Source organism: Bombus impatiens, unplaced genomic scaffold (genome assembly GCF_000188095.3).
Source record: "Bombus impatiens unplaced genomic scaffold, BIMP_2.2 scf_0582, whole genome shotgun sequence".
NCBI classification, from domain to species: Eukaryota; Metazoa; Arthropoda; class Insecta; order Hymenoptera; family Apidae; genus Bombus; species Bombus impatiens.
In genome coordinates this window covers 440,720-464,278 of record NT_177001.1, presented here as the reverse complement: position 1 = coordinate 464,278, position 23,559 = coordinate 440,720, and the positions used below count along the sequence as shown (strand labels likewise).

At 33.0% G+C, this 23,559-nt stretch overlaps 2 protein-coding genes across 3 annotated transcripts; both read right to left on the bottom strand.

The window, feature by feature from the left end:
• Positions 1-129: 129 nt before the first annotated feature.
• Positions 130-1,923, bottom strand: LOC100740183 (DENN domain-containing protein 10). 2 transcript variants are annotated; one of them, XM_012388847.2, is made up of 4 exons: positions 1,239-1,923; positions 720-1,166; positions 532-649; positions 130-464 (listed from the first exon to the last, which is right to left on the bottom strand). In XM_012388847.2, exons 1-4 carry the CDS (start codon positions 1,473-1,475, stop codon positions 193-195), a joined length of 1,074 nt encoding a protein of 357 aa, XP_012244270.1. In that variant the 5' UTR covers positions 1,476-1,923; the 3' UTR covers positions 130-192. The 2 variants fall into 2 exon arrangements, with proteins under 2 accessions (XP_012244270.1, XP_003491722.1); XM_003491674.3 differs by having other exon boundaries at positions 720-1,151.
• Positions 1,924-2,418: 495 nt separating this feature from the next.
• Positions 2,419-22,714, bottom strand: LOC100740059 (mycosubtilin synthase subunit C). The gene is made up of 13 exons (XM_012388841.3): positions 21,615-22,714; positions 15,873-16,008; positions 14,964-15,239; positions 13,565-13,720; positions 12,903-13,129; positions 12,551-12,613; positions 9,633-9,843; positions 9,231-9,398; positions 5,363-5,559; positions 4,922-5,117; positions 4,157-4,517; positions 3,271-3,721; positions 2,419-2,655 (listed from the first exon to the last, which is right to left on the bottom strand). Exons 2-13 carry the CDS (start codon positions 16,006-16,008, stop codon positions 2,515-2,517), a joined length of 2,583 nt encoding a protein of 860 aa, XP_012244264.1. The 5' UTR covers positions 21,615-22,714; the 3' UTR covers positions 2,419-2,514.
• Positions 22,715-23,559: the final 845 nt, after the last annotated feature.

Here is a 23,559-nt window from a genome sequence, read left to right as displayed (position 1 = left end):
CGTAAATAGTAAGTAGATTTGGCACTAGATGTCGTGAAGAGCTATTTTTAATGTTGTCCCTGAATTGAATGTCCATTCTATTAGAATTAGAATCTTTTAAATAATTTTTTAAATCATAATCAAGATAAATTAAGTGGTGGAAATTATTTATTGGATTATATTACAGTTACGTATTTACAAAAATATATAAAATTACAATAAAAACAAATTTTCAGCTACAGCTAAGTTGATTAGAAAATTTTCTACTGCTGATGGTAGATTCTTTTCTTTCAGCGTTTGTGTTGATACCATTTTTCTTCCGTCAGGTCCTTGAACTACCGCCAATGATTTCAACTGATTCAACAGGTCTTGAGTTTTGTCATTTATCTCGGATATTATTTGGCTTTCTATGTAGGATTGGTTTTCGCTTAGTTGGATCATGAATAGAGCTATTTCTTTATGCGTTTTTGTCATTGTTAGGCTTTCTAGAAAAATTAATAGAATTAATATAATGTTTATTAAAGTAACGATATTTTAAATATCTTTCTTTACCTTTTGCATGTGATGCAACTGTAATCTCTCTAGCTGGAATATTTACAAGTAGATCAAATAAATCTGTTCTTGATGAAATGGAACTGTTTCTACAGCCAGCAATGTAGTGTGAAAGACCCTGAAAAATATTTAATTATTAGGGTTATAAGATAATTTTAAATAATGAAATGACAGCTTGTTCAACATACTTTTAGTTCTGCCAATTCATCATCGATTAGATCAATCCAAGGAAACAAATTATCAGTGACTTTACGATGCTTCATTAATGCAGGAAATATTCCAATCCATTTTAAAAGTTGTTCCAAGCTATGATGATAGACTACAATCCGTTTCTTCAAAAGAAGAGCAGTGTATATCAAGATTGTTTCCAATTCAAATGTTTTAATCATTTCTCTGACATTTGTGTTGTTTGTAAAGCAATGGCTATTAAAGTTATCAGAAACAAATGTTCCATTTTCTTGAGTAGAACATGATCCTTTTGTAAACACCGAGAGATATAACTGTAGTATTTCTGTTGGCTTGCCAGTCTTGCAATACATTTTGCTGAGGACTCTTGAAAGAACCTCATATTTCCTGGGATTAAAGTCTTTGGCAAACAAAACCAATGCAAATTGCTTTACCTGTTCCAAAGATAACTTTGAAGTATTTTTATTATATTCGTATATAATTATTGTAATGTTACCATTTAAAAAAAGCATGTAACTTACTTTTGGTAATTTATCCGAATCAAATACTTCACTACAGTGTATATAGAACCAATCGTATTTGTGTCTTGAGAATACAAATACTTGAGGGGAGTTGTGTTCTACTTCTAAGTTACATTTTCTTCCAACAACTGCTTTTTGAGATTCTGAAACGATTGGATAAGACCAGGTCCATAATATATCACCGTTGGAATCTTTCTCAATTATGCTACATGAGAGTAAATCCGTAAGAGGTGCCATTTCGAAATTATGTTGTCGACAGATGAATCCATCAAACTATGTTAAAACGAATAGATGCTAATTCGAACCGACAATTTTTATTGAAAAATGTTAATGTCATATTATTATTTACACTTAGATACAAGTGTTCATGCTATGTACTTATATAAAAATTGGTCTTGTCAAGTTTGACGTTTCGTGAGGTTATGTTTTACAAAAGGGGTGTGTTAATAAGACGCAAGCATAGACCGTCAAGTGCTGCCTTTTGCGGTAGAATATGAAAATACAAACATTTAAAAAAATTTAAATTGGCCAGTTTGCAATTTTGTAACTCAGTAAAAGGAAAGTTCTTTATTAGTAACGAACTTTGATTTACAGTGAATAGTGAATGTTTGTGGTGATTATAATGTTACTTTCATATCTAAATCGACTTTGGAGATTTAGGAGAAGAACATCAAAAGGTATATGAACTTTTTTTATTCAATCATTTAGTAATTTACTTATTTCATACGTATCATAATTTACATAACCTATATATCTTGGCGTCTAATATTCTGAACATAATTTTTGAATAATTATTTCGAATATTTGAATTTGTGTCATATTATGATTTTTATGTAGAAAATTCAGTGAGCAATCGGAAAATATATGTATCTAATCCTAATAATCTATTAGGTATATACGTATATATGTATATACTCTATTCTATGTACAAAAATATTAATGTTTTGCGAAAAGTTAACATTACGGGTATATATATATATATATCTTAATTATGTATCAATCCTATTCTATTGCTATAATTTATATAAGAATTAATAATAATAATCATATACTAAACACAAAACAATCACAGTAATGAAACTATTTTAGACAGAATTATTTCCTAAAGAATAGCAAATATACAGTAGCTTATACAATCGGAGTATATTAATACCTAATATCATATCTGAGGGTATATCGATATAAATACAGACATGCTTATTAACTTCATTGGTACGAGCGTTGTACTCTCGTGCAATTCGAAACGCTAATATTTCCGGTTGGTTTCCAGGGTACATTAAGCGATCATTTTCAACGAGCAAATTGCCAGTTGACTGTCCGGCGCTTCTTTAAAGGGCTTCGTACCGTCTGGGGCAATGTACCTGTTTACTTGGTAAGTCAGCATTGTTTCATATCCAAACACGTCTATACCGAGTTGCTATAATAAACAAAATAATGATAAAATTAATATTCTTAAAATATTGACAAAATCCAGTATAAAATTAGTGATTAAAATCTACTGAAAAAAGTTAACTGGAAAGAAAAACTGAGGGAGGATGTGTGATTCTGATAACAGATACTTTTCACGAGAATTTTGAAATAATTTTAAAAGTTTGATTGATCTGAGTAAAATTTCCGAAACGTTGCTTTAAGTATATGAAATAATAATGAAATAATATTTTAGAATCAAATCTAAAATTAGTATTTTTATTTGGAAAAAGTTAATAGGAAAAAAAGGAGGGGGTGGAGATGATTCTGTTATTCCGTTAACCGTTGCTTCTGGCGGGAATTTGAAAAGAGTTCAAAAGTTAGGTAGTCTAGAAGGAAAGTTAGAAGGAAAGAATAATAGGAGAGGAGATTAAGACGTTCGGAGATGCTCGATATAACATTAGCAATAATGTGTTCTTCGTGTAATTCAATTTTCATGCTCTATTCGCATAGAAATTGTGTGATAGAAGTATGTCTCTTTCGTTACAATTTCGTTAAAGATTTTAAACTATAAGCTAGTATCCTTTTTAATAAATTAATTGTATATTTAACATATTATTAATACCTGTGTTAGTGGACTGGTGTTGGTGGTGAAAATCCCAGCATATTCTTTTCTCTTAGCCAATTGTAAACAATATTCTTCCATCTCTTTCATCAAAATTACATTTTCAGCTGGATTTAGGTCACTGCTTGTTGTCATCATAAAATTATGAATAATCTGACCCGTTCCTTTTGGCAATTTCCTTTCTCTAATGGGTGCTTCAAGATATTCTAAGAACTCGAAAACGATCGTTAATTTGGAATCAAGAATTAACTCAGGCTCGTCCCAGAGATCGAAATTTAATGCTACCCCGATCGTTCTGCCATGTTGTGACGATTTTACTGCGAAACTTAAATTCTTTTCTACCAATGGTTTCCAAAGTAACTCCATCATTATACGGTAATCTTCTTTTGCTATATCTTGCATTAACCACTGTTCTAAGTCTGCTTTATTGTAGAAACTTTCTGTAATAATCCTGTGGAACAAAGAAATTATCTTTCTCTATGATAAAATTTATATATTTTAGATGACAGTACTATTTCTATACTTATTCATGGCCATCTGTTTCATTCTATAAGTATCACAAATGATTTTCATCTCTCTAATTTTATTTAAATCTTGATATTCCATCCCACAAGAAACATATTTTATTTTATTTAGACTCTTATTTTATTAATTTCTTTTAAATCTTAAGTCTCCATTATGAATATGACAAATGATTGTATTTAGATCTCAGATTCCCATCGCATAAACATGAATCTTCTCTGTACTAAATCTAAATTTTAGATTGTCTCCACATAAATATGATAAATAATTCGCATCTCTATAATTTCACTTTTAATGATTCATCTCTCGCTTGAAATTCCTCACAAAAAAGATTTCAAATGTAAATTTAGCGAATTCTACGTACTCTGTCACATCCTCTTTATGAGAATCGTTCAACATCTCAAAGATATGTTCTTCCTCGTTAAGACCATTATCAATCGGTTCGCCATCCGTGCTGGTTTTCATTCGGTTGAGCACCTCACCCAAATTCTTCGCCGTGATGAACTCTGTGATTCCTATTTCGTAACCTTGATCTTGTAGCTTTGTTACCGTGTAAATCGAGTTCAAGGAATTTCCGCCAATCTCGTAGAAATTTGCATCGATCCTAACGTCTGCGCGGCTTCCTCCACCAATTACAGACGCCACCGTTGGAAACAGAACTTTTGCCTTTGCTAAGTCTGCTTCAGGTACGTCGGCGTAGTCGCAGTTCATGTATTGCTCATTCTCTATATATAATATTCATATAATTAATAATATATATTATTATTAACTCTGAATTCTTATCTTTGTTGTTATAATATATATTTGACCATTAATTGTTATCCACGGTTTATATGTGACCAAAATAACTCCTATCAGAATACTTAACATTACACATAAATAATTGAAATCCTTATTACATTAATGTTACATTATTTAAATGTTGCAACATTTAACAATGCTTCTTGTAATAAAAAATATTTCACTTGAAGCGTATTTTTAAGTTCATTCTTACTTGAACCTCGAATAGGAGGTAATTTACAATTGATTATAATAATTTGATCATTGCAATGTGTACCGAAATTCAGATTATTTTATGTGGTAGACGTTTTGATAAAGTGAACAGATAAATTAAAAGTTATACAGGTACCGTTATTGAGATGAGAAGATTCGTATTGCTTGAGCAGTGTTTGGCGATCAGTTTTCCCGTTTGTTAAAAGAGGAATATTATCCACGATGATGACTCGTGGTAACATGTATACCGGTAGATTGGCTTGCAGAAACGTTTCAATTTTTACAGTGCAAGTGGACGAATCGTTTGTAACAGTTACGAAAGCAAGTAGTGCCTGAAAATTTGATATACAAACGATTGTATGTAATATTTTTTATGTATATCTAATTTCATATAATATTATTCTATGCATTATTTTATACCTCTGATTTTTTATTATGTTCGATACAACTATATTGTAACTGTGTGAACTTATGTTATATGTATAATCGTTATTCGATGCATTATTTGTAGGATATCTATAATATAATATATAATAATATTATATCAGAGATATTAAAACAATTTTACTAATGATACCTGAGACAATTCACCGGGTTTGTAACAGAGGACAACCACTTCGTCGACACCAGGTGCCTTTGATACTGTTTTCTCCACTTCCGTGAGGTCTACACGGTGTCCCCTAACTTTAATTTGCGAGTCTACGCGTCCTTCGTACACGATCACTCCTTTCGATATTCTTGCATAATCTCCAGTGCAATAAATCCTCGAGTGTTCTGTTCAAACCGAAAATTAAATATTAATTTTTATATTATGCTAACAAAGCTTAAAACGAATTTTCGGTATAACAACACTTTTTCGTAAATCTTTCCATATAATAAACGTCAGTTGCTACGATGTTAGTTGATAGAATTCTACGTTTTTAGAGAAGGATCGTCTTTTCGATTAAATCTTTTCATACAAGTAATTTCATATAATTAAATCTTTTCTCGATAAGAAAAGAATCATCGCTTTGAGAATATAAATACCAAGTGTGTTCTGAACATAATGCACAGCGATGCGTCGAGATTGAAATCCCGGAAATGTTAAAAATGTTGATGCTGTACAATATTTTTTTACCTTTTTTTTTCTTTCCGTATTTCTCATCTCATTTCCATATCATCCATGGTAATCCATTCGATATAATTACACGTGGTTATCGATCACGTGTCACGTGTAATGAGACGCGTCGAGGATAAATAAATTTTCACTACAATGCGGTGATTCATGTCTATCGGCGATTCGAATGAAAACAACAGGGGATTTGTACGGTGTTTGCGAGAATTATTTCCCTGGTGAAATAAGGTCGAACGTTATATTCTTAACGAGATTATGGTAGCCAGCTGGCAGAGAAAAAAAGAAGCAAGACAGAAGCTCGTGTGTACACTCCAAGATGCACGCTCGTAATTTGTTTCTCTTGTTTGCATCGAAAAAGTTGCGAATATCGATCAAATTATTATTTATTCTCATCTCTTATTTCGTTTTTCAAACTTCTTCAGTCCCTTTTATTTCTTTAGTTTTTAATCATTGTTCATTCTTTAGATTGAAATTTGATCGAAGAACTACGGAAACGAGAAAACTAAGAAAGATTGAAAAATAAGAAATAAATAGAATTTTCTATAGTCGATAAATGGCTGAATCTAGATATAAATATAAGATTATGAATTCTCGAAATATAACACGTTTATTTTTTTCTATCGGCATTTTATTCTTCTCTGATTTTTGTAATTTATATGTTGATATATCGATGAATTTTCATTTTCATATCTTTATCCTATTTGAGAAGATGCTAACGAAACGATTCCTTCCACTCTTCGAGGATTTGAAAACAATTCCAGATCATCTATTCGGTTTTTGGAAGCAACATTCTACGATAGAGCAAATTTATCGTTTAACTCGTAAAATCAGCCAAGATTTAGAAAAGAAAAAATACAGTTCTGCGGTACTTTTGGACATTCAGCAGGCGTTCGACAAAGTGTGGCATGAAAGACTTTTGTTCAAACTAAAGAAAATCCTACCACACACCCATTACTCCATCTTAAAATCATATCTAACCAATAGATGTTCATGATTTAAATACTTAGACGCTATAACCGCAACATTTCCAATAGAAGCTGGCATACCCCAAAGCAGTGTCCTCGGACTTCTGCTGTTCACCATCTACACTGTCGATTTACCAATTTTAACAGAGATAACCACAGCGACATTTGCTGATGATACAGTTTTATTAGTATCCCATTCAGACCCGATAATTGCCTCCTCAACTCTTCAGCGAGGTCTCGACTTTATGGAAAAGTGGTTCCACAAATGGCGCTTCAAAATAAATGAAAATAAATCCAATCATATAACCTTCACACCGCGGAAACAATCCTGCCCGCAGGTGACCATAAATAATATTCCAATTTCAAACATAGATTCAGTCAGATATCTGGGCATGATTCTGGACAGAGGAATGACATAGAAACGACACATCGTAGATAAATCCAAGCAACTTAAATTAAAATTAAAAAAATTCTACTGGCTCATCGGCAGACGTTCCAACTTAAACGCGCAGAGTAAAATAATGCTATATAAAGTCGTATTAAAACATGTTTGGAGCTATGGGATCCAACTATGGGGAACCGCGAATAATTTCAACATAGAAATTCTTCAACGATTCCAATCAAAAACTCCTTAATAGATGCACCTTGGTATGTTACCAACGAAACGATACATCGTGACCTTAAGATACCTACAGTTAAAGAAGAAATATCCAAATTATTTATTATTTTAATTTAATTATTATTAATTAATAATTAATTAATAATTATTTATTATTCACGTTATAGTACCACGCCAGAATAATTTACTTATAATTATCAATGAGAATTGATTGTAAACTACTTCCAAATAAAAAAAGAAAATCTTTATCATTGAATGGCACGCACATAACACAAACAAGGCAAGTTAAATATCTAGGACTTCACTTAGACACATAACTTACATGGAAGCAACATACTAAATCAATTGTAGACAAAGTACGGATAAAAGAAGACAAATGTACTGGTTAACTAGTCGAAGTTCTAAACTTAGCATAGAAAATAAAAGGAAACGATAATAAAACCAATTTGGACGTACGGAATACCACTATGGGGGACAGCAGCAATGTGTCACATAAATAAACTAGAGTCGCTACAATCAAAGATACTGAGAACAATAGCCAACGCCCCATGGTACGTCGGAAACGAGGATATACGCAAAGACTTAAAAATACCAATGGTCGAAGAAGAAATCGGCAGGTACGCAGAAAAATACAAGGGAAGAACGACAACACATCCAAACCAGCTGATTGCTGAAGCGAGCAAAACTCTCATAGAAAGGAGACTAAAAAGAAAACACCCCACTGACCTCACTAAAGAAATAAAATAGTCAAACTCGAAAATGGTATCCCGCTGGGGGTAGCCATCCACATGTTATTTAGCAATTAAGTTAGACAAATTTATCAAATGTCCTGCTGGGCAAATTGCAAGAACAAATTAAATAATAATAATAAAAAAAAGTATCTTTATTCTCATAGGAAAAAAATACCCTTTTCACCCGAGAGGCTATTTTCCATCACCACGGTGTTCCGTGTGGCAACTTGAGAGGAGAATGAGAGGCAATAGCCCCTATTTATGCTAGATTTCGACCTCTTCAATTGACGAGAGCGCAGTATTGGTTCGTAAATAGATTTATTCTTTATATTGATTGTTATGAAGTGTGAAGTGTTACACACTGGAGATGGAGATGAAATATTTAATATTTATGCTCAAATTCTTCAAACTATGGTTCTGGCAACGTCTCTGACGTTAGTTCAGATTCGACGATCGTGGCACAAGTATTCTAGTTTCGTAAATTTAGAAGCTGCAAAAAAATGGACTTGAAAATTTGTTTAATTAATTCATACATTTTGTAAAAAAGCAAAAGAACGAAAGGCTACTTAACCAGCTGTGATTTATAAAAACTTTAGTAGACCAGAGAGGAGATATTCGACAACCGCGAGATCGAGCTTCCACGTCGACTACTAACTGTGATGGAATTCGGTTAAATGGGAAGCTCCATGTAATTTTAACAGGAAGAAAAAAAGGATTGTAAGGTGTGTTCTTACCGAAACAAAGCAGGATAAAGAGACGAAACAACTTATAATTGCGATACAAGAATGCATCTGGTCAGATGTTTTATAAATTATCGTAAAAAAATGCAGAAAATATATTAAAAAATGCTATGTTCAAAGATGTAAATATATATAGATTATTAAAATATAATGTTTTTTAAGTTAATTTTTGTATAAAATCATTTTATATTATCTACAATGCTGCTACGCCCGACCGAAAAGGCCGTCGAGTGCAAAAGGTTGAAATGTTTATGAAGTAAACCGTGAAATTTTTACCTAGATCGATGGCATGAGGATTGTCCTGAAACTTGCGGGACTCATTGTCGCGGATGTACCCTGTTGCAAGGTTCTTTCCGGCGACTACCAGTTCTCCGACTTCGCCCTGCGGTACCAGCCGCATCTCTTTGTTCACGATATAAATAACGCAATTGTCCAACGGCTTGCCTGTAATCAAAAATCCGTTCCACTCTACTAATCTGTTTTCGAAGTTTGAATTTATCGATTGAAAACTTGCGAAATTTGCAAATTATTTCAGTGCCGTGAACAGTTATTCGAATTTATTGTTCATACGGTTAGGTAACTAGTTGTTTGGAAAATTCTATTTCTATAATTATTGCTATTCGTCTCGTATTCGATTATCATACTTTGTTTTTAAAAAAGTAGCAATTTCTCAATTACCAATTGGCACTTTCTGCGTATTCTGTAGTTGCTTCCGATTGGTCAACAGATGATAGGTAACGTCTCCCATGATCTCCGTGCTTCCATAGAAATTCGCCAAGATTTTACTATCGTCGCCGAAGGTTGCAAAGAATTGATCCGCCAGCGAAACTGGCAACATTTCTCCAGAGCATACCCAAAGTCTTAGAGAACGTAGCACGCTGTCCTTGTTCTGAAACCAGTCAATGGTGTTAAGGCAATACTTGCTAACTAATATGATCAATCTCCGTCATTTAAAGCGTAATGAAGGCAATCTTAAAGCATGTTAATTGTTTAATCAAGCATCAATCCAAGGGCAATGTTAATACGTGGTTCGTGTCTTAATCATCGAGTCTTAACTGCTATTTGATCATAAATTAGTTCTATATTTATCCTCGATTGGTATTATTAAGTCTTAATAGATTGAGTTACGATCGAACAATTGAAAAGCTTCCGCGTCGGTGATTTCGATGACCTTGAGTTATACTTGGGTTGTTAACACAATTGGGTTACTTAATCGTGGAATATTCGACTTTAATGTATTAATACAGGCGATTAATGGTCTATATCTTGTAAAACATAGGATTTAATTTATTATGAAATACGATGATTATTATGAAAAAACGATTAATTTATATACACGTATATAACGAAATAATGTATTTTAAAACAGACTGACTTAGGGAAGTGATTGGCTTCAGAAATTTTCCTACTACGTCATGTTCACATAAGAAAGATCATTTGGATCGACACTTGATTATAAATACACCGAGCCAATTACTTGAACTCGATCAGTTAAATATTAGGTTGTCCGAAAAGTTTCTTTCGTTTCATAAGGTGATAGTAGATGAACAACAATTTGTGTTTTATATTATTTTATTGAATCAGGTATGATCCATTTCGTTCTTTCTCTATTATTACGTTCGTGTATAATTCAATAAACTAATATAAAACAAAAAACATTGTGCGTGTATTATTTCCTTATAAGACGAGAGAAACATTTCGGACAACCTAATATTTAGATACATAGAAAAACATAGAAATACGCGAATTTGTAAAATATTTTATACATTTTACAGATCGAATAGATAGGCATACTATCGTTGTCTGGATACTAGCGTTGTCTGGAAACTAATGCTCGTTTTGAAATAACAACGATACAAATGCATCTTGAAATGTCTTCTTCGTCTGTGATTTTATTATATATACTCAGTTATTTTCTAATACAATTACCAGCCCTATTTCAATATTTATCGTAACGTGGCGCGAGTTTTTGTATAACTTTGTCATACGTTCCCACCGTCGCTTCACATAACCATCTTCTTACGCAATCTTTTAAATCATCGTTTCTCGCGAAGCATTATCGAATAAACAACTCTAAGTTTTGCAAAAAAAAGAAACTGCAATGAATATCATTTGCAATGAAATCGCAGACACGTTCTCGAGCTCGTCTGTAAATAGAGACGGCCAGCCTGAATGTTTACTATCAACTACAGTTTCTCTGTCCCTATTGAATTTCCACGCTTCTTACCGATAACTCATCCATAACTCCGTTATCGTGAATTGCTGTAATTCGGCGGTGAATGCCTTTTGGAAGAATTTTTACAGCTTTCGAGAAGCGCAAAAGCGTCATCAGCGGGATCTTTAACGATAGAACTACCAATAGTTAACACAGAGCTGTTTCTACCAAAACCAGTCAAAATGACTGGTCTTTAAAAAATACGTAATAATAGAATATTTTCATATTTATTGATTTATTACTTTCTTACAGAAGCAATTCCATGTTATGTAGTACATTTTTGGTATTATTAATCCACCTGGGACTAAGGGACTAAACGGAGGGTTGACACATTTATAAAATTGTAGAACCAGTCGTTTCGACTGTTGCGGTATTTCTAGCGTTAGCATCTAGCGATCGATCCGGAATTTTCCTGATAACTGATATCATCATATCGAATGATACGCAGTAAAAATTGTAAAACCGTATGGGAAGTTGTACAAAACTAGGAAAGTGGTTAATTAGGGTTTGATGAACAGATTGCAGGACCCTTTTACGCTTTGACAAGTACCAGTCATTTTGACCGGTATTGGTATAAGTAGTCTTGATACAAAATTATTTCGAGTTTGAATACATAAAAAACAAAATAAAATTCATTATATCATTCTTTTAGTTATCGTTGCGAAAGTTATTAAATCATTGCGGAAAAGAAACTATAACATAAAGTAGAAATTTGAAAATAAAATTGTAAAACCAGTCGATTTGACTGGTGTGATAGTTCTAGTGTTAACTCGCGTTGTCATTTTAAACGTACGATACAGCGACAATATTATTAAAATAGGCAAACAGGAAACGACTTTACACGACTTATGTCAATACATGAATGAAGCTAGGTGATCTATAAGTACATCCCATCGTTTAACACGGTTTCTACATTTAAACTGGTAGTACTTTCTGCACTAACCTCGTACAATCTGAACGATTAAGTTAATCTGCGTCGGTTAATCAATTTTATGCTTTTATCCCCGTCGTTAGATTATTCTTTTTTTTCTTCTTTTTCTCGTAATAATGAATATGAGAAACGATGGTGAAACACACGGATTCGACGTAACGTTTGCCATTCGTGAATAGCGGATCTAATGCATAAAGATTGCGTCTATTGAAAGGGACGTGTTGGTATCTGGAACGTTAATCTGTTGAAGGTGCTTAGAAATAGCTTGATACAGAAGCACTTAACAATGTTTACGTCATTTATATCTGTAATCGAAACACAAGTGGGAAGCCTATTTATCATACAAGATCTACGATTTACAATCTACGTTCTATGATCTATAATCTATGATCTACGATCTACGATCTGAGAACCTGAGCGCGTGGTTATTATTTCCGATTATTATCTTACCCGTAGATTCAAGTACATCAGCATAGAGTACAGTAGCGATGGGACCAGCACCAATCGTTGAATCTGAAATAATTGTCGTAGACAAAGTTTATAGAATACGTCGCAGAATAAATATCTTTTTAACGGTAAATGAAAATAATTTTTCAAATATACCATATAATGTTCAAAGTTTGTCGTATGACGGAAAGATTCGAAATTAAAAAATGAGATTTCTTTCCTCTTTTTTCTCCTTTTCTCAAAGATTTTTCTTTTCCGTGAATTTCTTTGTCTCCTTTACTTCTGTTCTTTTTTGTTTTATAAATAACAAATTTCCAACTAGAATTTCCAACAAGACATAACCGTAGGTGCTTACCTTGTACTTTTCTAATACCGAGACGAATCTCTCTGGATCCCTGGTAATATGTTTGGAGACAATTACTATGGTTCTTCCTTGCAACAGAGGTCCCCAAATTTCTGACACGCTATCCACGAAGGTCAAAGATGTTTTAAAAATACAATGTTGCTCGTCGGTGGCATAAGGCAGCTCGCGCCATTGCCATTGTAGTCGGTTTAACACAGCCGCGTGCGGCAAAAGCACTCCTTCAATCATGAAATCAAGAAAAATAGAAAGCCGTAAAAACGAGATGTAAGAACAAGATGGGAAAAGTAAGGAAGAAACAAGAAGAAAAAATAATAATTCCAATGTTACGTAATTACTATAATGTACTATAATTCTTCACATCAACGTACAAAGCTGGCTAATGTATTTTTCTGTATAGTTCATTATATTTATTGCGTTATTAGGCTGTGGATATTTATACAAATTATACAAGTATTATATCTATACTATTATGCAAGTATTACACAAACCACTATATTTTAGATATTTTATATATTCTTTCATGTTACGTGCATTCTGTGCAACCCTCCATTTTCACATTTTCTATAAGTAAACGCATAGAAATCCGCGCTCTAATTAATAAATACGTAAAATATGAAATTTGTCACTATTATATATAAACAAATGAATAGTACCCTTCGGCGTGCCCGTGCTTCCAGAAGTATACAAAACGATAGCAATGCTTTCAGGGTCCTCGTTATACTCCAAATCCTCTTTCTCCTCAGCTTCAGATTGTTTCAACAACTGTTCATACGTTATCGTATTTGTTCCCTCGTAAATCGATGCATCCGCTTAAAAAAGATATATTTATATACAAGATATGTAATTTTATAACATAATAGAACTTTATATATATAAAGATTTTTGTAAGATTATATATAAGGAAAGATCCTTAAAAAGGACAGTGACAATTTCCCGGTTCTGCCGGTATCGATAAAGTTCTTAATTAGAATTTCGATGCGGCCCTCAGCTAAACAGCTGAACTATTTACGCGGAGAAACGGGCGAATAAATACGATAAATGTCAATGAAACCGTGGCCGCGTTAAGCTTGCGGAAATTGTGACTTGTAGTCAGAGAAAATCGAACGTTCGTAGGAGCGGTTCTTTGTCGACCTTAAAAATCCAGCACGCCAATCTGCATAGATAGCAAGGTCCTTCCGTTTACTGTTCGAAGGAAAAATCGTTTTACAGCGCAATACTCTCTAGCAGATCTAGTTCGACACACATCTTTTTCTCTCACGTTTTACTTTGCTTCGTTTCCTTTCTTTTTGCTTCTCTTTTTTACTCGGATATTTGTACAACTACCGCGAAACATAGTGTAATTAGGAAAGACAAAGGAACAGGATCTTTTCTCTTTCTTTTTCTTCGTAACCCTGGCGAGAACACAATGTGTTTCGAAACATACAGCGTAGATTTCTCTTTGGGAGAAATTTTTGTTAAACCAAGTCACCGACCGACACGTTCCACTGTGCGTCCACTGGAGAATAGTTCGATGCAAATGACACGAAGTTTTTAAAGCAAATTAATGTGTTATTTGTGTCACGCAGTAACCAAGAAGCAATCGCTTGATCTTGAAAAAATCGATTAGCTTACGCCCGTTTAATAAACCGTGGAAATTAGTAATTGAGTCATTAAATAATCATCTGGGTATTTTGCCATTTGCAACTACTATGAGAGTGAAACTATGAGATTAATCAAAAAAGATAAAGAAACGTGATTTCTTTTTCTGCTAACATTAGCAAACAGAGTGTCTTTGTATACAAAATATAAATACAAATATAGCTATAAATACAGCTATAAATACAAACTTATTATTCACACTTCGTTTCGGCTATGTACATAATTGTTAATGCTATCAGAAAAATATGCTTACAGCAAAGGATTAATCGAAAACTAGGTGTAATTTTAGACCGCTAAACGGAGTGGCAGTAGATACATATCGCGGAACATCGAAAATACTGAAACCGGTTTAGTAGATCAACAGCCTGTTTATGGAGAGGAGGAAGACAAGTGAGCAAGTGTTATCGTATTTACCTCCTTGTTCTATCACCACTGCGAAAGGTTTTGCTTCTTGCAGAACATGTTTCACCCTGGCCATCGGAAACTCTGCGTCCAAGGGCAGATACGCCATACCGGCCTTCAATATGGCAATTAACACTGTTGGCAGTCGATGCGATGGCTTCATACATACTGCTACGAATGATTTCGATAAATTGTCTGGCTTTTCCAATTTTTGGAATACTCTGGCGAATTTGTTAGTCAGCTCGTTCAACTCATCGTAAAGCATAGTATACTCGTGTCCATCGTCATCTGCGTTGCAAAATAAAAGTATAATATGTGTAATGGTGTAATGGTATTTCGTGTTTGTCTGAATTTAAAACCGCTCGATTTTAGATTCGAATCTCAGGATGTAATCTTAGGCGGATAGATACGTGGAGAATTTGTTACATTTCATGTTTGATTAAAATCCAAAGCATTCGATTATTGTCGGTTGAACGGTTCTAAGATGTTTGGATAGACGCAACGAGGATAAATAGGAAAATATTTATTCGCGCGTAAATCCAACTAATTGTATTATATAAATATAACAATTATTATAAAGTAAATTCAATTGAATTTGATATAAGAATTTTCTCTATTTATATGCTCGTTATTATAGGATTTTCTTCCTCTATGGTGGAACTATTCAATTTTCGTAAATTAGATTATGTACGTTTATTAGATTATGTTACGAATTGATCGTAAAATTCTTCCAAATAAAAAAAAAATCTTTTCGAGACGTTATCTAACTTTATGGAATTTTCAAATTGCGAAACGATCGTGTTAGTATGTCAGAAATTTTTCTACTTGTTTCTTTCACCCAGTCACCTGTTTGTATTTTCCTTTTTTATTTCTTTTTTACTTCTCCTTTTATTTCCCGTTAAGAATATCAATGACAAGTACCTTCATAGCGGATTGCCAGCTGGCTGGAATAATTTGCCGCCGCTTGACTGAATAATTTATGAAGTAAATCCTTCTCCTTGCCGGCGTTGCTGATCTGTCGGCCTTTTAACACCGACTGTTGCAGAATAGTGCCCATCTGTGGGTGTAAATTTTATGATTTTCAATCGACTCTCAATATTTAACGAATCTTTGCTAGTTGTTACTCTAAGCAACTTTACTTTTTACTAATAAAACTCTTTTCTAGAAAAAATTCCAGAAAAAGATCTTTTCTAAAGTAAAAGTTCGTTATCTTCCTTTACATGACAACGGTGAAGAGAGAATGCTGGAGAAATAGTATAGCTTTCAAAAATTATTTTTTTACAGTTTCTATAATTTCTAATGATAGATAAATTTACATTTGGAGGAATTACTTTCACTATTTCAGAATGAAAATTCTTACAAAATATCCATGTAAATTTCTACTTCCATGAATGCAACTAAAAGAATGAAACTTAAATAGACATTTGTTTTACCTAGTAGATTACTATATGTTCGATATTTTATGTATTCTGCGTATTACGTGCATTCGCAAGTATTTTTGCAACTTTCAATTTTCCATAAATACATCAACGTTCACATTCAGAGTTATAATATGGACGTAATATATGCTTTACCGGTTAATGGGAAGAGACGGAGAGTCTGGTGAGTCGTTCAGGATTAAAAGTGTTCATCAGAGCTATTATCTGTGATTCATCGATAGCTATGAGAATTTGAAATTCCGAACGACAAATGGAACGTGCTAGATTAAGTTCAGTCGTGGAAAACTTGCAGACGTTTCCTCAATTATCCGATATATTGATAACAATTGTAAAAAAATTCCTAACAACAGGAAACAGAAAGTCGGAAAAGCGTCTGGCCGATAGCGCGAAGCGATTAATAGTTGCGATTCTCCAGATTCTAAATCAGCAAACCTTTTTGTCTATTTCAGTTCTTATTCTAACGAACTTATTTTGCTGCCTAAGATTATTGCTAGCCCGCTAAGATTATTGTTCCTATTATTATCGCAAAACTGACAGTAATAACGGGTGGTCTGTTCTATTCTACGTAAGAAAATAAGTCAGAAATATGCAACACAATTTTCCCACATGACGTTTTGTTCCTGAGAATATCGAGTTTGAATATTTATCAGGTATATTTATACCTGGTTAAGTATCGACATGAGTAAACAGTCAACAGGAGGTTATTATACAAAAATGAGTCAAGAGTGTATAAGTAATATTTTTCCGTTCAAAACCTCGTTTTTAAGTAAACAATGTTGGAATATGCTTAGTTAACACTTAGCCAACCGAATAGAGAGATCTCTTCTCTGCAAAGAACATTACTGTGTAACCGAACGGGGAGATCTGCCTTTTTGACTTTAGCAAAGCGTTTTCTTTTTTTTTTTTGTTGTTGTTATTATCAGTTATTGTTTACCTGGAATTGTTCATAATTAATTGCGCCATATATAAAGTACAGTATATAATAAAATATACCAATTTAGTGGTGTTAAAATTAATTAAAGAGTTACACTATTGGTAAATCGAACGATACCACACTGTAAAAAAATATTAAAATGCATTATGAATTTTTAATTTCACTCTCAGTTGTGTCATTTATCTTTAGTTATTTTTAATGCTTTTAATTTTACCTATATTTTTTTATACTTCTAATATACAGGGTGGTTGGTAACTGGTGGTACAAGCGGAAAGAGGGTGATTCTACGCGAAAAAAAAGTCGAAAATATAGAATAAAAATATTTTTTTTAAATTTTTCCATCGAGACAACGATCTACAATGAGATCCGTTATAACGAGACGTGATAAAGTGCACGCGTACCGAGCGAAATTCAAAGTCGATTTTCTCGAAAACAAAGCCTCAAACGAAAAATTTGTATTCTATATTTTCGACTTCTTTTTCGCGTAGAATCACCCCCTTTCCGTACAGGGTGGGTGGTAACTGGTGGTACAAGCGGAAAGAGGGTGATTCTACGCGAAAAAAAAGTCGAAAATATAGAATAAAAATATTTTTTTTAAATTTTTCCATCGAGACAACGATCTACAATGAGATCCGTTATAACGAGACGTGATAAAGTGCACGCGTACCGAGCGAAATTCAAAGTCGATTTTCTCGAAAACAAAGCCTCAAACGAAAAATTTGTATTCTATATTTTCGACTTCTTTTTTCGCGTAGAATCACCCCCTTTCCGCTCGTACCACCAGTTACCAACCACCCTGTATACTTCTAATTTGATGTTTTGTATAAACAATATGTGAAATCGTTAAATATGCCGCAAAATATAATTAATCACTTAAATAATTTTTAGACTTCTTTGTTTTTTAACTAGCACGCGGTGGAAACATATAGCTAGGTTGGCTAAGTGTTAACTCCGATTTGATACATATAGCCATCTTGAAAACTATTTTTTTCGAAAGCAAAGCATCTCGTGAAGAAAATGTATCCTACATTTTTTGCTTATTTTCACGTATAGATTAAGTTTGTAACGAATTACAATAATAGTCCTGTCGATTATTTACTCTCGTCCAGTTCGAAATTAGCAAAATTTTCACGCTCGATGTTTTTAGAAACGAAGCGTCATATGAAAACATTTTGTTCTATTATATATTTCCGCCTTATTTTTCCCCGTACAATCGTCTGTATCCAATTGTATCATCAGTTACGGACCATCCTATATAATGCAAGACATAAACGGTTAACAAAAATTAACATTTATTGCGTTAATATAATAATATATCAATCAAAATAAAAATCTATAGAATTTTCCCATTTTTGTTTGCTTAATTAGTACAATAGAAAACTAGGGTCAAAGCTGAACTCTGCGATTAAGAAAGGAACACATGCTATTTCGCTACTGATATTTTAGAAATCATGATTAGTATTTTTTTTTTTTTAGAAAACACCAAGATGTTATCAAACACGGAATCTATTATTATCTTACACGTGAGTTGGTAAGAATGAAGTAATCTGTGTTAGGTTACCCCACTCACCGATTTCGTCACGTTGGTAGAATAAAGAAAATTAATAATTAACTGATCGTATTCAGTAGCGACGGTAAATTTGTAACCTCCGCTGTTACAAAATAATTCAGTTGTACGTGTGAAAGTGCTTTAGTCAATCAATTTGATGCACGGATCGACTCGAAACGAGAAGGTAGAACGTTCTACTCCGATAATTAAACAGCGACAATTAACAATTTTAGGGGAATGTGTCTTTGAAATGTTTTAGATTTTTGGCTACAGGTTTAAAATTTTTAGATTGTAGATTACTGATTATAGGTGTATTGGTACGTATCTCTCACTATGAATTTCCTTTGAGCTATCGAAGTAGATTTTTTAAATAACTTCTTTCCCTTAGTTTTCGTCGATGTAGTTTCGTCCTTCTGTTTCCAATATTTTGAAACATTTCGTCTCTTCTCTAACAAGTTTTCCTACTAGTTTTTTTCTAAATCGATAGTTAATCGTAATTCATAAAAATACTTGATTAATCTATTTTTTAATAACGTTAAATAAATTCTTAATAATTTTTTCACACAATACCTTCGTTATTCTTACCAATCTTTGTGAATATTTCTTCCACTTCCAATTCTTTTGCGCTTTTGTAAGTTATTATGCTGATCGAGCAAATAAATATTTGAGAAAGATTCCTGTTATTAAAAAGTTAGAATCGATCCTATAATATATCAATAAATTCTGCAAGACCAAAGCCACTCAATATGTGTGTATGTATATTGTACCAAAGGTATTTTGTAACCTTCTTATTTGTATCCTTTATACCAGCTGCTTGCTTCCAACTGCCAATTTTCTAAATTAAGATTAATTTCTATATCATGAAGTTGACTTTCACCGATCGTTGCAAATGACCTACGCCGTTACCTCTCAGTAGCAATTTTCTACGTCCTGATTTCGTTGTTCTAACATTTGCATCGTAATTTTCTGCGTTTTTATCTTACACGTTGAAAACTGAATGTAAAGATTAATATAATGATAAAAAAAAAACAGGAAGTCTGTCGTCAAAGTGCAACTAGTCGAAAACGTGACTGTTATAGTTTTCACGGTAATATCGCAAGTGACGATACGACAGAGAAACGCGTGAAACGCTTATATAAGTCTGCTAGATTTTGTAATAACTAGAAAGAAACGAGAAGTTGTTCCAGCGATTGAAAGTATCTGACTATATTTCATGATTTATTATGTTCAGGAATCTAGGTTTTTTGTTATCAATTTTTGGTGTCAAAAGTATCGAAAGTACGCAAACATATTGAAGCAAATAGTTGGCAACTATTATTAATTTTTAATTCGACTGATATCGTTGGACTTTAAGCGATGCGTAAGATCTTGCATTTTATTATTTCGTTTTAGATTATCCTTTTTAATTTGTACTGTTATATTTTACACGACAAAGATGGTTAGTGTTATATAATCAAGTAAAATACAAATTCAAACGATATAATATAAAATCACGTAATTTTTGACCGTAAATTCGTAACTCGTAATTTATATTGTAGCAAAGGAAACTTTAATGTCAATGCTTTAAAACATTTTATTAATAATCTACAATGCATAATTATAGTGTTACGGTATAATTGGAGGTTTACAGCAGATCCTATAAAATAAGTGGTTAAAGTATTGACATTTATTTGACGTTAAGTGGATAGTAATCGAATCTGGAAACGTTAATTGAACGATAATCGTTTATGTGATTTTCAATCAAATGATCAGTTGAAATGAAATTGCTAGTGAAAGAAAAACGTTTCATGTAGTGTCTATAAGAATAAAATGATATTCGGGAACTTCGGGAAATGTTAAATTTTGTCTACTTTAGTTATCGATAAATATTATTAATATTGAAATATTGCCTGTAATATCGCTAAGACAACGATGACACAAATTTAATTAAACGCAGACTGATTTTACAACACCTACATTGATTTCAAGTAATATTTTTTCTTTAAAAATTCATTTTGTCGACATATTTTTGTCAGACTTATTAATTTTCTTAATAGATTTCTCTGTAAGATTTTCAGGATTCGTATAATTTTTTCCGATTCTTTATTATCATACCTTAAATACTTAAGGGCCTAATTACTTTAATCGTGAGTGAATGACCAATTTATTTCATGTTATTCTCTTCAGTCTACTAGAACGATGTTTTAACACTACTACATATATTCTGAGATAACAGTGATTCACAAAAAAAAAAAGAGAAAAATAAAAATATAAACTAATTTCTCTAAATCTTCTTATAATTTTAAATTATTGTTATTATACGAAACCAAGAATTAAAAACGAATGGAAATATATTGTGAACTCGTTTCTCCAGATCTTGTTACGCTTCTAAATTAATATTAAACTGGTATTAAACAAATTCTAAATTGGTATTAAACTAAACCGAGAATTAGAAAAGGACCAAAGTAATTGTAGACTCATTTTTCCAGATCTTTTTATGTTTCTCAACTGTTAGTATCAAGCTAAAGCAAGAATCAAAAACGAACCAAAACAATTGCTCCATCCTCCTATCATTTCCCATGACTAATTGCCAACTTTCACTAGACTTTGCACATTCATTCTCATAGGAAAATTGACCTAAACGTAGATGTATTTACGTTTATACAAGTGGTTTGCTACGATGTTTTCCATGAAACATCGTTTATACGATGCGACTGACTAATTCACCGTAGAACAAGATGCAGTTTTTCGCGTTCGCTCACCTCAGAACTGCTGTCTCACGTGGTTTGACCTTTTCGCGTCTCGTCTTTGATATCGTTCCTGTTCTTCGTCAGAGATCCGGCGACCAACTCGACCAAAACTCGGGCAGGTGCTCGATATTATTAAAGAACCAGCAGCAGTACACTCGAAACTTCGATAGAATTTAGGAAGCAGCGGACTTTCACTCTTGCCCGCTTGACTTCTCAACGAGAGTTCACGTTATGGGTAGATATGTTCGTAGATAGGATAATATTTAACGGATTCTTCGAATTTTCCAAGATTCTGTTCTTTTTTCTTTTTCTTACTGAGTCTTCCACGTATTCACACTTTCTTACTAATTGTAAGCTCTTATCTTCTCTGTTTAGCGGCGACGTTTTCCTTATTTCTTCCTCCCGCTGGAAATTTTCGTAATGTTTGTTCGTCACGATTCTTCTTCTTCTTTTTGATTTGTCACGTATTTGGAAATTGTTGAACGTATATCTTCGACTTTTCTGTCTCCTTTTAGTTTCAGATCGTTCTTCTTCTCTTCTAACGAGATTATTCCTTTACGTAGTTTTCACGGTATTACAGCAGTGTTTTCCACGTATGTTACGTTTCACTTTTCTGTATTTCTCTACTTACGATGGTTCTCCCATTTGTGGTTATTCTTCCTTTCTCTTTACAATTTTCCCGCTTTTTTCCTTCCTTGTTACGCACGACCACTTGTTTTCTTTTTCTTCTTTCTCTTCGTTTCACGATTGTCTATTATATCTGAATGAAAACGATAGAAAATATATGTTACTTTAATATCTTCTAGCCAATAAAATCGATTGAATACCGATCTAAAATAATATCCTCTGCCTTAATATGCCCTTGTTAAATGCCGATTTAAATTTTAGTTTAGTTTTATTTAGTTAATTCTTAGTTTATAAACTTGTATTTTAAAACACACGTCGTTTAGTAACGGAGATGGACGGTTGATACACTTGTTGCACTTGAAAATTCGTGAGGGTACACTGATTGAGAGAGTGGTACTAGTTCGGGTGGCGGTAACTCAATGACCTTATATGGGGCTCGATCATCACCGGTCCGATTACTCGGTGAGAATGTCTCCTCCCGTTGACGTAGCATGTGCTTTTATATAGAACCGGTTACGAGGACCCTGAATTGTTCGTTGTCCCCCATCCTGCCACCACCATCTCTCTGCATCTTTTGTGTCGGCTGTGTACCACCGTCGTCTGCTGAGGAAGTGTTACTTCCTCAGTGATATCCCGTCGATAAAGAACTCCGTTTCATGTATGGCATGTTTCAATAGTTGTACTTATAGCGCTATAGTTGTGACATTATGTTATATACAATGCAGTGGTATAATACAAGTATAATAGCTTTACAATATTATAGTGGTTATTATGTACATTGCAACAATAGATACAGCATTATATTATATATAGTATAACAGTATCAATGCAGTTATAATAGTATTAGATATATGTAGTGGTTTTGCATAGTCGTACGACATATTCTATATAGTAGTTTTATATGAGTAGTATAGTTATTGAAATGGTAATACGTGTACAAGTAATAGCATGGTACTCCGAATATCATAGTGGCATAGTAGTATAATATTATGTTGCTACATGTAGCAGTAACGTAGTTACTGCTAACAGCAGTCATATTATAGTTGTGCTACATTTAAAATTTCAGCAGTGTAGTACAACCATAACAATTATATGATATAGTAATATTCTATATGGTAATATGTGTATGAATTTATTGATAGTAGTAATATGTAAGTATAGTTATAGCAGTATATAGTAGTATAATTAGTAACTTTTTTACATTTTCCAGTAGATATGATACTGATGTGTGTGTATGTATGTGACAGAATGTCCAAAACTGGAGACTATGAGATATGGTATGCAATAGTAATCGAGTACTACGTAATTAAGTTCTAGAAGCGTAGATCGT

What these genes read in the sequence shown, in the direction of transcription:
- LOC100740183 (XM_012388847.2), bottom strand. Translation starts at nt 1,475, where the DNA reads ATGGCACCTCTTACGGATTTACTCTCATGTAGCATAATTGAGAAAGAT. An exon ending in ATGAATTGGCAGAACTAAAA is followed by an intron (nt 650 to 719) that starts GTATGTTGAACA and finishes AATATTTTTCAG; the next exon opens with GGTCTTTCACACTACATTGC. An exon ending in AGTTGCATCACATGCAAAAG is followed by an intron (nt 465 to 531) that starts GTAAAGAAAGAT and finishes TAATTTTTCTAG; the next exon opens with AAAGCCTAACAATGACAAAA.
- LOC100740059 (XM_012388841.3), bottom strand. Translation starts at nt 16,008, where the DNA reads ATGGGCACTATTCTGCAACAGTCGGTGTTAAAAGGCCGACAGATCAGC. An exon ending in TCCTCATGCCATCGATCTAG is followed by an intron (nt 5,560 to 9,230) that starts GTAAAAATTTCA and finishes CGGTTTGAACAG; the next exon opens with AACACTCGAGGATTTATTGC. An exon ending in ATCTTCTCATCTCAATAACG is followed by an intron (nt 4,518 to 4,921) that starts GTACCTGTATAA and finishes TATTATATATAG; the next exon opens with AGAATGAGCAATACATGAAC.